The following is a 12,774-nucleotide window of genomic DNA, read 5'->3' on the forward strand; positions in this document are numbered from 1 at the left end:
CTAAGCTCTTCTTTACTGCCCTCTAACAGCTCAGCAGATACGTCACTTCCAACTTGGGGTCCAGCATGCCTGTCGGCCACTGACACGATCTGTCCAGTGCACAGAACTAACCATACCGCTCCCTGAGTATCGGCCACCAGCAATTTCAGTGGGCAGGTTTCCCACATATTCTCGCATACATTCTGTGGCTAGTCCAATGAAGCTCACCTTTAGAAAGGAACGCAGTGATAACCATATCTTAATGTTCTCCACTTTTTTAAGTCTGAAATGAGGTATTTCATATTTCCTAGCTTTCCGGGCAGAGGTAATATGGCTGAAGAGTTTTGCAAATAAAAATCTCTAGAGGAGGTTTAAAAAAAAAAAAATCACAAAGTAAAAGGTACATGTGTGTCTCTGTGTATTTATTTATATAATTTAAGCAATATTCCCGGTATATAAACAATAATAAAGGGATGAAATGCTAATCAGTGATCACTTAGACCAAGTCAATAGCTCATGAACCCTGTTGCTTCCAAAGCACATTCCATCGTCATTTATGTCTTCATAATATGATACACTCTTGACATTTTCAAGGAATAGTCTTTGGAGACCTTTGTGAATCCCCAACTTCACAAACACAAATGTTTATACAGAATTCTGGTTTAGTCCCAGATTACGTTTCCATTCAAAATCACGTTTTTTGCACATATCGCCATGACATCAAGTCCTCAATTCCTAATTCTTATCGAAATTCAATAACTCTATTTCTCACTGGACCAGTTGCCATGGAAACATTTTGACTTGGGGAACAGCTACAGATGTTACGGGCCAACAAGCCTAAAGGCGCGCTGAGGTACAGGTGCTGTCGAGTCCGCTAGGCTCTAGGCCTCTGCCTAAATCCCTTACTCCTACCCGTGAGCTCAGCAAGATGCCGGATTACAACATGTCATCTGTGAATAATCAATATCACGAGTGTTAGACCCACAAATACCAAAAGCCCACTCGTCAATCCTTCATTGCCCACGTGAGCTTTTGGAGAGAGAACAAATCAAGAGAACGAAATCAACTCAAGGAAATATCATATGCAAAAGCAGAGGCAAGGAATTTTACTTCTCTACTGACCTGCTTATATGTTCTCTCTGCCACACACATCATGAAAAAAAAAATCCAAGTAAGACACAATCGTTCAAAAAAATTAATCATAGACAGAATAATAATAGGTGTAACAGGTGGTGCCCCACAAAAGAGAGTAATGATCTCCTCAGCTGAAATGGACTTTAGCTGGTCGAGGCTCTTCTCACGGAAAAGTCGATGTAAAAAAGGAAAAAATGCTAATCCAATGGTGACGACATTTCCCAGCATCTGATAACCTACTCCTTGCTGATATGCATTGACCTGGGAATTAATTTAAAATGTCCATCATTATTACACAGTTAAATGGAGTTACAAAGCAGTATTCATCAAGTACCATTTAGATTATTAAAAACTAAATCTGTTTTACGGCTAAAAGAAGTGCAAATAAAAACGATGTGCAGATTTAGGACTCTTCCATTTCATTAAAATTCAGGCTTACATAAGATAAGGAATATTTGCAGAGTATACCTGAATAATTGATCATGTTCGCAGAGAACTTTGTCACAAATACAAAAATATACTACCAAGTCAAGATTCTAACTACAAAATTTAAAATATATTTTGTTTCAAAAGCAGTTAGACTTTTGATCACTGAATAGATCTTATGAAATAGCTGATCATTAAACAGTTTTCTGAGAAGTTTGAAAACTCATGAAACCTCACCCGGCTCATGATGATGCCACTTATTTCCAACACAGACATATCCATCTTTTTGCACTCATTCCCTTCCCAGATTATTGCACTAACTCGATCAGAGGCAGGACTTGAGTTCTGAAGCCAGAATAAGTGGTTCTAAAAAGAAAAATATAAAACTATTTTCATCCACCCTTCTTTCTTTCCTCCGTTGGATTTTTTCCCCAATGTTCAGTTCTCAGGCCACATTCGCCAGTGTTGGACCTCATCATTCTATTCTCTCCTTCCCAGAGCTCATCGTGCCAATGGCCGCCTCTATGATGCTCATCTCTGGTCCCTTTCTCTTCAATAAGCCAATTTCTTACCTGGAGAGAGGCTAAACAGCTTCTGTGATGACGGGAAGTAGGATTCCGTGATCTCCAAGGTGGCCTCCCTGTCTAAGTGTCTGGAAGTGAGGCTAAGCTTGGTGTATTCGTGGTATGTTAAGGAGAAAAGTATTTCTAGAACAACGTGACTGCACCGGAGGTAGAAGGAAGTTAGGTAGGAGAGCCGCTAATAGGCCTTACATGTTACATGAATGACTGAGGAGTTCAGCTTTTCTCTGATCTAATCAGGATGCAGAAAAGCACAGAAAAGAAAGCTAAAGAGGAGAAAGCTCAAGATTTTTTAAAAAGTGCTACTTTCTTCTGCCATATAAGTTCTTATTCTTCAAGTACCAACTCAAGTCCCATTTTACCAACACAGTCAGCTCACTGCCACAAGCCTATATATTCTGCCCTTCTCTGAAATCAAAGACCCTTAGAGTCTATATCAGACAAATTAGCATGTAATTATATGCTACTTTTCTAATGTCCTCTACTTACTTCCCCTATAATCATCTTGTCCTCAAACTAAAATATAAATTTCTAAAAAAAGGACCACATGGTGTATTTCTTCTCTTTCGACTACAATGCTTAGCATAATGCTGATGAGCATTTATTGATTTATTCATTGATGAAGCCAAAAAATGTATGAAGCACCGCCTATGTAACATGCACCATAGATACAATGGAGAACAAGACAGACGCTGTCCTTGACATGAAGGACCTTACAGACTGATGGAGACATGATTAAGTAAAGTTACCAGACGGCATGGTAAGGGAAGGAAAGAGGGCTTCAGGAGCAAATGAAAAAGGCTTCCTAAGGAAGTATCATTCAAGCCAAGACCCGAAAAAGAAAAAGGAGTGAGCCAAAGGAACGAGTGTCAGAGAAAAGTGTGTTCCAGGCAAATAAGCCAGAGGCACATGGGGAACGGTACAGCTCTGAAAGAAGTTCAGAGTGGGGGCGGGGGGATGGTCAGGGAGCAAATGAAGAAACAGAAGCAAATAATCCCAATGGGGGAAAATAGTAGTTAAAGGATTTTAAGAGGGATGGCATCATTCTGGCCGTCTTGTGGAAGAGCAGATGAAGGGAGCGAGCCCACAGAAGCTTCTGTAAGGATCCAGAGAGCCCCGAGCAGGGGAGACACAAGTAGACAGATATTATTCAGTGGAGTCAAGAGGATGTGAGGACCAATTAAGACGGTGGGGTCTGCAAGGTTTCTGCCTTAGGTGGTCAGTGGTGGCATTCAAAAATATGGGGAATAAAAGAACAGGGTAGGCAGGGGAATTGGGAGATATGAATTCCTTTTGATATGGTGAGTTTCATATAACTTAATTATTCTTATATATGCCTTAAAATTATACTGAAAATCTCAAAAGCGCAAAGGAGGTCAAGATCAGGATGCCATGCATAACGACTGAGGGCTAATGTAATTTAGATGAATCTTCAGACTGAATGTAAAGAATATTTAGATTCAAGCTTTGATAGCAAAATTGGAAGGAAAAAAGCTTAAGGCTTTAACGAGAAAGTGTATGTTGCTTCTGGTTAGTCTTTAAGAATTGTATACATCTAATGAAGCAAGATTTTTTTCGTGAAAATGTGTAACCTAAATCAATGGTATCCTAGAGTCAAGAAAATTCACTAATTCAACAAATGAATATCCACCGGCAGATATTTATAAATCACCGTGGAAATATTTAGCCTAAAGAACAATAATCAAAACAGAAGAAATCACGATCATTGCCACGAAAGATCTGAAATGTTAATTTGAGAACCACTTCTAACCATTCAATCTACCCAGCAGTAGAAAAAGCTCTCTCATGAAGTAACAATCACTCCAGCTCTAGAAGAATTTAAGCAGAGGCCACTGATCATCTGATGGGGATACAAATAATAATGCTAACATTTACTGGGTACTCATCTTGGCCAGACATTGTGCTAACCACTTTATATTATCTCATTAGATCTATCACAACAGTCCCAAGAAGAAGTAACTATTGTTACCTCATGAGAATTCCTACATCAGTTGGAAGGTTCAAATACCTTCTAAGGAATCTCTAATTCCAGGCTATCTGATTTTATGATATTAATATTAAACCTCAAATTAAAAGCATCACTTGGTTTATACATTATTAGAGAAGCAAGCAATGCCATTTCTTAGTAATTCATGTATAACACTGTGATGTCTACGAAAATATGAGGTTGATGGACCAAACAACCCTGCTCACATAAAATGAACATTAAGGATCATTCTAAGGAAAATAATGAGAAAAAGCATTATGAAGAAAAATTTAGGGCAGGGCAACTCCAGAGTACTCTCCACTGAGTTCTAATCCCAACATCTTCACTTACAGACTATGCTCAATTTCCTCATCTCTAAATTAGAGATAATAACAGTATCTACCATATATGATTATGGCAAAGTCAAATGAGATAATATGGTACCTGGCATGTAAATATACAGTGAGTATTAGCTACTGTTACCATCACCTTTACACACCTGCTGAAAAACATCTTCTTTGGGGTCACGTTTGGTCCCTGAGTGAAGGGTATTCACATGGGCCCCCTCACTGTCACTGGTGACAGATGACCGGCACTCTGGGCCATGCAGCAGGTCGTCCCATAGCATATCCTCAGTCTCCGAGTCATGGCGGGTGCTTTCTGAGTCTCTTCTCGACATGTTGAGGCTTCGAGAGCCACCGCTCATGCCAGACCTAGAGCCCTTTCAAGGAAAACAGAAAACCAAAACTATACATTTTTTTCCATTCATTTTTAAAAGCAATCAGACACCTGAAATGAAAGTAAAATAAGTTATCTGTGGTGATGGCTGGCAAGCTTTCTTACGTTGAGCCCCACAAGGCTTCACGTAACAATAATAACATGTTAATATGTCAATGTTGAACTCCGATGACTCTCTAACAAGCAGGATTTTAAAAGGACTCCCTCTAAGAAGTTATTGCCAAATCATGAGCTTTTTCCACTCAAGTTCCCTGGGATGAGTGACTTCTGCAAGCATATCCCGAGGACCTACGCTGGATATAGGTGTGGCCGAGCCAAGGTGTCCCCTACTCTAAATACCGTGAGCGTGCCTGCAGATCTAGCCCCAGCTAGGGGCCCAGCCTAACATGAAAAGGATAGTCGGACTGAGAAAAGGATGCACAATGCAGCTCTCCTACAGTACAAACATAAACACACAAGTTTTTCCAGAAACCCCAACTGCCTTGTCAATCAAAACAAAAACCACACTATCGCCATCTACCCCGCTCACCTCTGAATGATAACCTTCCAAACGGACAATATGCCCGTGAGCTGCATCATGGAATCTGCTGCTCCCACCTCTCAGGGATCCTTTCTCAAAAATACGTCTTCATCAGCATCAGTGCCACTTACAAAGGAATGAAGCTGAAGAATGAGCTCCATATTGCAAGTAAGTATCAGGGAACCTTCTCGTCCTCTGGGGACTGAGGAAGCTCTTGCTGAGCATTAGCTCATCTATGACACTTGTAAGATTACAGTCAAAGTGAAAAGAGCTCCTTCGTTTTCTGGGGGTCAGTAGCCACATGAAAGCCACCAGAGAGGTAGACAGACCACTGGTGGCAGGGGAGGTCAGGCAAATGCAAACACTACTCTCAGACAACCGATAAAAAAACGTAATGGATACAGTTATTACACTCGCTCGGGACTGGGCCTTGAACGGTGACCCGTCAGAAGGATACGTTACCTGACTGAAGGCTGCCGATTCAAATTCTGATTCAGCCAGACTGTCCGAATCCCGTGCAATGTGACACCACTTGGGAGTGGACTTCTTTACCTGCCACAAATCAAGCCAACAAACGAAAGGAACACATGTCCAATATCTTGTTACCATTCAATGACTTTGGAGTTAATGCCGGTACTTTGACAAACTAAACACTACCTGAGTGTTTAGGTGCCTGGTAAGGATCGATTTTCTGTTCTTGACTTCACAGCCGTTGTCACTTGAGGCCCCTTCCACACTCCTACGCAACATCATCATCTGCGTCCGGGCTTCGCCGTCCTCCTCACTTGACAGATCATCTGACATCCCATTACCCAGACGCCCGAAAGCCTCCTAACAAAGAGAAAAGCCACTTCCTCACAGGGGACAGCCCAAAATACTCTAGGAAGCGGCACATGTGAAAACAAAAAAGCACGTAAACACTAAGAAATGATGACAGTAAACCAAAACTGAACAAGCCTCTGTATTACTTGGGTCGCAATGAAGAGCAACAGTGAACTCTCTTGGAACTGAACCGGCTCACTGATGTATTAGGTAGAGGTTAGAAGCACAGGCTTGCGTCTGGGTCACGGCCCTTCTACTTACTAGCGATGTGACCAGAGGCAAGTAACTAACCTGAGGCTCCAGTTCCTCATCTGAACAGTGAGGATGATAAAGCACCTATCTCACGGAGCTGCGGTGACAATTAGATGCCGTACTCCGTGTAAAGCACTTAGGAGAGTGCCTGGCGGCGGTAATGGCTCAAGACTATTAGCTATTTTTGTAATTACTAAATGCCACAGTCTAACAAATGAGAAAATATTTCAAGACTATACAATGGAAGTGTAGTTTTAGAGACAGAACATCCCTGCTACGCCTAGAAAATAGTTTCCCCAAGCCCCCATCATCTGCTCACTGCATCTCTGGAATACGACACAGCGGCCTTGACACTGATCTGCTGATGAAACCTACCAGCCTCCTGCTAAGGCTGGATCAGTAGCCGATGAAATAACAAGTTCTAGTCCTAGAAATTAAAAGAATAAACTAGAGTCTTCATGTGTTATTCTCCTTTTTGTGACCTGTGGTTTTACGTTTCATTTATCTGTCAAGACAAATTACACAGACCTATTAGTATCTATTTGATCTCTCTAGCAGAGTCTAAGAATAGTGCAATTTTACATGGGAAAGAAAAGATTTTATCTATAAATATATGTATATATATAATCATCTAAATCTTACCCTGCGGCACTTTTCTCCATCTGAAAATTTTGCTTTCTCTCTTGTTTGCCACATTCTAATCTCTGGTCGACACTGTCTCTTCTTGATGATAGGATGCAGACAACTTGAGTCATTGTCAGTTTCAGTCCCTTTGTTACATATTAATTTTACTTTTTTAATCCTAATTTTAAAAAAGAAAAAAAAAGATTACTAGCTTGTTTTCTGAAAGTACTATCTTTCACGAAATCATCTAATTTTGAAGAATTCAAGTCGACCCTTGAACAACACGGGTTTGAACTGCAGGATCCGCTTATTTGCGGATCTTTTAAAAAAAATACAGTACAGCATTATAAATGTATTTCCTCTTCCTTCTGATTTTCTCCATCACATTCCTTTTCCTCTAGTTCACTTGACTGTAAGAATACAGTATATAATACATATAACATACAAAATACATGTTTGTCAACTATTCACGTTATTAGTAAGACTTCTGGTCCACAGACACCCCTAACCCCTGCGCTCAAGAGTCAACTGTATATTATTCTGGAAATCAAGAAAATTCAGAAATCACATTCTTCAGGCTTCTAGCTTGCCTAAGAGTGTAGGAAGCCAGAATACAGGTATCTCTAGCCTCCAAAGACTCACCACAATTAATTTTGAGAGTAAGCCTCTTCTTTTCAGTTTTGCAAGGAAGTGGGTTCAGTCTTCACTTTCCCTCTCACACACAGTGCCAATGCCTACCTCACATCACCTGTTTATGCCACTCAGAGAAATGTCCTTCCTCTCCTGGTCCTTCAAAGACCAGCAATTCTTGACTCCTTCCTGACTCCTGCAGACTACTTCAGCCCTGAATAATCACTCTGTCTGCTGGACTGCCTGGCCTTTAGCCAGCAGGTAACCACTTACGCTATCTTTACATTGCTGTGATTGCATCATACTCTTATCTTCCTGATTGGACTGTAAAAATCTCCAGAACAGGGATGCCTGGTACGCAGCACGACGTTCAGCATGAAGAACGCAAACTAAAGCGTGTAACCTATCTTCAGGAAAGTATGTGAACGTACAGGCATCCCCCACTTTTCAAAAGTTCGCAAAAGCAAAACGAAAGTTTGCTTTTATGAAAGACCTACGTTAGGACCATGGTTGGCAAACCGGAAGAACTCTGAAGAGGATTTTTGCTTTTTTGAGAAAGGGTGTAAGGTGAAACTAGCAATCAGCATTTGTTTTGCAGCAAGCCTGTGCCAGAAGCAGCGTGCCCGCCGGTGGCAAGTCTGACCCCTCGGAGCTCCTTCCCCAGGAGCTACACTCAGCATCTCAGCATCAAGCTGCCAGAGCTTTCAACGCAGCTGTGGGCATCTGCGCTTTGTCTCAAGCTCTTTTGTGTGTCTGTTAGCAAGATGCACCCTAAGGTATCAGAAAAGCCTGAGAGAGGCTATTTTTTGGGTCCGAGAAGGCTCAGAAATTTTTCCATATGATTTCATGGTAATTGCTTCTTCGCTTTATTCCATTTGGGCCTACAGAAGGTTTCATAGAAACACTCTACTTTTGGAAAGTGGGGGAAACATGTACTTTATCTTCAAAAAAGGAGCTGCCAAAGCACTTTATTTTTGAGTTGTAATCATTAATATATGACAAAATAAGTATTTCAAGTCAGACTAGTGTTGTCATGACACTGCAAAATCATGAAGGAGATAGAATTGGTCTTGGATCCATTTCCCTTTCTGTCCTACAGCCCATCAACACCAGCTTCCTGCATCCCATTTCTGAAGAGGTGTCAGCTTTCACACTGAAAAACACCTGATCTTTTTAAAATTCTTTTTTTCCCTCAAGATGGTAGCCAATATAGCTTAAAATATTTACCCTTTCCAAGTATTTATATTTCTGTAAACCTGTGATCTAAAATATCATTAAAGATCACACAGAATGAAACTTTTATGGTAGACTCCTGGACTTGTGGGTAATCTGACAGACAGTGGAGACATCTGGAGGAAGCAAATGCTTCTAGAACCCTTAATGTTCGCACCACAATTATAACATGCTTACACTGTATTCTCCTACTTAGATTACATACTAGGTTAACACTGATGTGAATATAAAACCAAGTAAACATTCCAGTGTGAGACTTCCCACCTGTTGCCAAAGAGAGTCTCCCAAAAACCACCAATAAAGGGAATAGACTCCGAAGTTTCTACTCCTCTGACTTTATCAGCAGAGTTATTTCCATTTTCTCGGTTCCCATCACCATTGACAGTTTTCCGTAATTTTCTACAAAAAAAAAAAAAAAAAAAAAAAAAATTTAAACAACTTCAGATTATTCAAGAACTTTTATATTTCTGCCCTAAATATCCCTACAGAAAATGATACCAATGGGTTACAACGTAAAATGAAGTATAATGAATTTCATATAATGAGGATAAATCATGCAAGAATGTTTCTGACTGAAGGGCAAGACTGGATTCCAATCCAAAGTCCTATGCTACCATTTTGTTCAATGTTTAAAGAAATGGAACTGATATTCCAAAACATTACTAGAAGAAAATTTTCGTACATAGGACTGAGAGCTTTTTCAGGAACACTCAACACCGTTAGCAGAAGGAACAATTCCTTTAAATATGGATGTCAGAAATCTATACGTTGGACACACTTCATCAGAGAACACGAAATGACAGCAACTGATCACTTTGTATTGATACCTGAAGCCATTAAAAGATATATCCTATAAATCACCAATGGGATACATTGCATGTGATTTCCTTAGAAATCATTCAATTAATTGAACAGAATTCTCAAGGAATCCCTTTTTTGAAAAAAAAAAAAGTTTTGAAAGTAACATTCAAAAATAAGAATAAATATGCTGAAATTCATTGCACCAAATGAAAAAAAAATCTTCTTTACCAACTGTTTAGGGGAACAAAAATCTACAGATATTCTGAGGAAAGACAATATAATTTTTGGAAGGTAATATACCTACATTTACCTTTAAAAAAACCTTTAACAGTTCCAAACCACCCATAGCACAAAACCAATAAAAACATGCAGTGAATTCAATGTGTAGAAAAGTCAAATTCACCTCTATTAAAAGCCCAGAATACTTAGAAATCCATTTTTATTATGTACCATTGAAAAAAGGTAAAAATTTTAGTAGCACTAACCTTATGCACTAACATCCTTATTTATACAGTGAATTTTCACTGAATTTTGATTGAGACTGTATTTTGAAGAATGTGTTTTCAACATCACTATTTAAGGTAAATTTTAATAAAGTATAATATAGTATCAGATTTTTCCTTTCAAACCACTGTACTGTATGACAAAATCCCACCTGGGATTAAAAGGTCATGACAATGTTTCCCATCATGAGGAAGAAAAGTGACAGCCAAAAAATAATTTAAAAAAGGCACGCAAAACAGGAAGATTTGTTATTAATTTCATCAAAGATTTTTGTAAGTGTGTACAATGCCTCTCCTAGAAAATACACAACTACAAGTGTAACCTCTTTCTTACCTTCTTCTCCGATTTCCGTTGTTTCCTGATGGCCTTGTTATCTGAGTAGACACAATTTGACAGTGGACAGTTCCCATGAGTAACATAAGGCACAAGGGTCCGAGTACTTCACTTACATTCACAATAGGCATCATAAAATATAACACGAGTGCTATAACTGAAAAGAAGAGGTTTCAAAATGTAAAACATAAAGGCTCATCTTTATATCCATTCCTAGCAACTGCGCAAACTATTGTTACAAAAATCTATCGATTTAAAAAGTACGAGGTAAAAGCACCTAATTTTCTACCGTGCAACCCACCTGCACATCAGTTGAGTGAAAACTTGAAGCCTTAGGTCACAGAGCAAGAGAAGACTAACGTGTTTGAAGATTTGCCTTCCTGGCAATATAACAATCTAGATATTTCAAAAGGCTCTCCACCACAGCTAGATGCTGCATGATACATGCTCTGAAGTGTCGTTCTGCTCAGAGGAACAATATTTTCCAAGGCCCACACCTGTACTGGTAGCAATTAGCAAAGCTGGTATTTGAACCCGGGCAACTGGGCTCTAGAGTCCTTACTCTTAACTACTATGCTATCGTGCCTCTTCACATATGCATACGAACTGTCCAAAGAAATCAATGGTGAAAGAAACAGAAAAACATGAAAGATTATATCCAAAAAAGACCCAGATACCATTTCATAGATGACTTCAACATAAAGATAATTGTTGTGATATACAAACTATTCCTATGTGGAGACAAAGCTAGCAAAGTCATTTCATGCCCTAACACCCTATCACCCAAATATATCAATGATGGCACCAAATCAATAAACTACAGACCTTGCTGGCTTGTGAATGTGGGTATAAACTTACTACTGAAAAGCAGGCACCGTGAATGAAGGGGTTTTTGTCTATTTGGCTCACTGCTATAGCTAGATCAGTAAGTTGCACATAATGGATACTTATTATTTGTTAAATGAGTAACTAAAATACTATCACCATAAATTTGAATAATTCACCAAGACCATGCAGGGTTTATGCTGGAAAGAAAAATCTATCTCAGAGCCTTGATAGAACTATAAATGTATAGACATGGTAGGCACTTACATATTTGCTAACTGAAACGATTTAATCTAATAATTTAATAACATGTAATTTGGGTCACATATATACAAAATATCTCAATTGACAATCATGTAAAAGGCCTTTGTCCCTGATTCCTGGGAAGTAACCTGTAAATCCTTGGAATTTCTCAAGTGATGGAAGTTATTCACAGTGGGCTCCTTGGACCAAACCTGATAGTTTATGCCAATGAGGTGACTACAGATGGGGGTAGCCATACCAGGGAAACCAACCGTGTGATTAGGGTGTTGAGGCTTTGAGCTACAGTGTATCAGCTTGACCTCTAGGGGAGAGTGGGGAGGAGGGCTGAAGACTGAGTTGACTACATGGACAATGACTCAATTGGTTATGCCTATATAATAAACCCTCAGTAAAAGTTCTGGATACCGAAGCTTGGGTGAGCATCCCTGACTGGCAATAGTCTGTTACTATTGCTGCCCATCATGGCAGAAAGGGTACCATGTCCCTGAAGATGATGAAAACTTCCTGTTTGGAATTCTTCCAAACGATGCATCTCTTCTAATTCATGTAATATAACTTTTAGTATAATAAAACTGTATTTGTAAGTATAGTACTTTCCTGAATTCTGGGAGTCATTCTGGTGAATTATCAAAGTTACCAGTAGGGGACCTTCAAAACTGTAGCCAGTGGGTCAGAGTAACGGTAGCCCTGGGGACTCCCAAAGTAAGGCTGGTGTCTGAAGTGAAGGGAGTCTTATGAAGGACTGTATCTTTAACCTGTGAGTTTGGCCAACTCCTATAGTCAAAAGGCATTCCATAAAAATCAACATTTGTTCCTGATTTAGAATTAATCTTAAATGCCAATCTCTTCTAAAATACCAGGAATATGAAAACATGTCCCTAATGTACTAAAGAGGAAATCAACACACATCATACTAAGGAAGACACTCTGAATCAGGGACAAAAGGATGACCATTCTTACTGTTATTACTTAATGCTGCTCTGAAAATGTTGACTGATTCAATAATAGTAAATGAAATGTATGAAAAAGGAGGAGACCAGATTTTCACTATTTACCAACAACATGGTTGCATAATTAGAAAATGTGAGCGAAGCACTGAAAAACTATTGAAATTAATGAGG

At 39.4% G+C, this 12,774-nt stretch overlaps 1 protein-coding gene across 7 annotated transcripts in view; it reads right to left on the reverse strand.

Annotated features, from left to right (window-relative positions):
- PHTF1 (putative homeodomain transcription factor 1) overlaps positions 1 to 12,774 on the reverse strand; it is a 72,097-nt gene that overhangs the window by 31,498 nt on the left and 27,825 nt on the right. For all 7 annotated transcript variants that reach the window (XR_015726393.1, XR_015726392.1, XR_006780309.2 and 4 more), the window contains 9 exons: positions 10,565 to 10,721; positions 9,191 to 9,325; positions 7,082 to 7,241; positions 6,023 to 6,196; positions 5,828 to 5,917; positions 4,607 to 4,828; positions 1,777 to 1,905; positions 1,102 to 1,374; positions 208 to 339 (listed from right to left, as the gene is read on the reverse strand). Coding sequence is in view for 3 of the 7 variants with exons in the window: in XM_087866191.1 (XP_087722317.1) it covers positions 208 to 339; positions 1,102 to 1,374; positions 1,777 to 1,905; positions 4,607 to 4,828; positions 5,828 to 5,917; positions 6,023 to 6,196; positions 7,082 to 7,241; positions 9,191 to 9,325; positions 10,565 to 10,721 (1,472 nt within the window). In the remaining 4 variants the exon portion in view is untranslated. The remainder of the gene's footprint in view (positions 1 to 207; positions 340 to 1,101; positions 1,375 to 1,776; positions 1,906 to 4,606; positions 4,829 to 5,827; positions 5,918 to 6,022; positions 6,197 to 7,081; positions 7,242 to 9,190; positions 9,326 to 10,564; positions 10,722 to 12,774) is intronic.

Source organism: Ursus americanus, chromosome 12 (genome assembly GCF_024610735.1).
Source record: "Ursus americanus isolate L20-20 chromosome 12, mUrsAme1.1.p, whole genome shotgun sequence".
NCBI lineage: Eukaryota > Metazoa > Chordata > Mammalia > Carnivora > Ursidae > Ursus > Ursus americanus.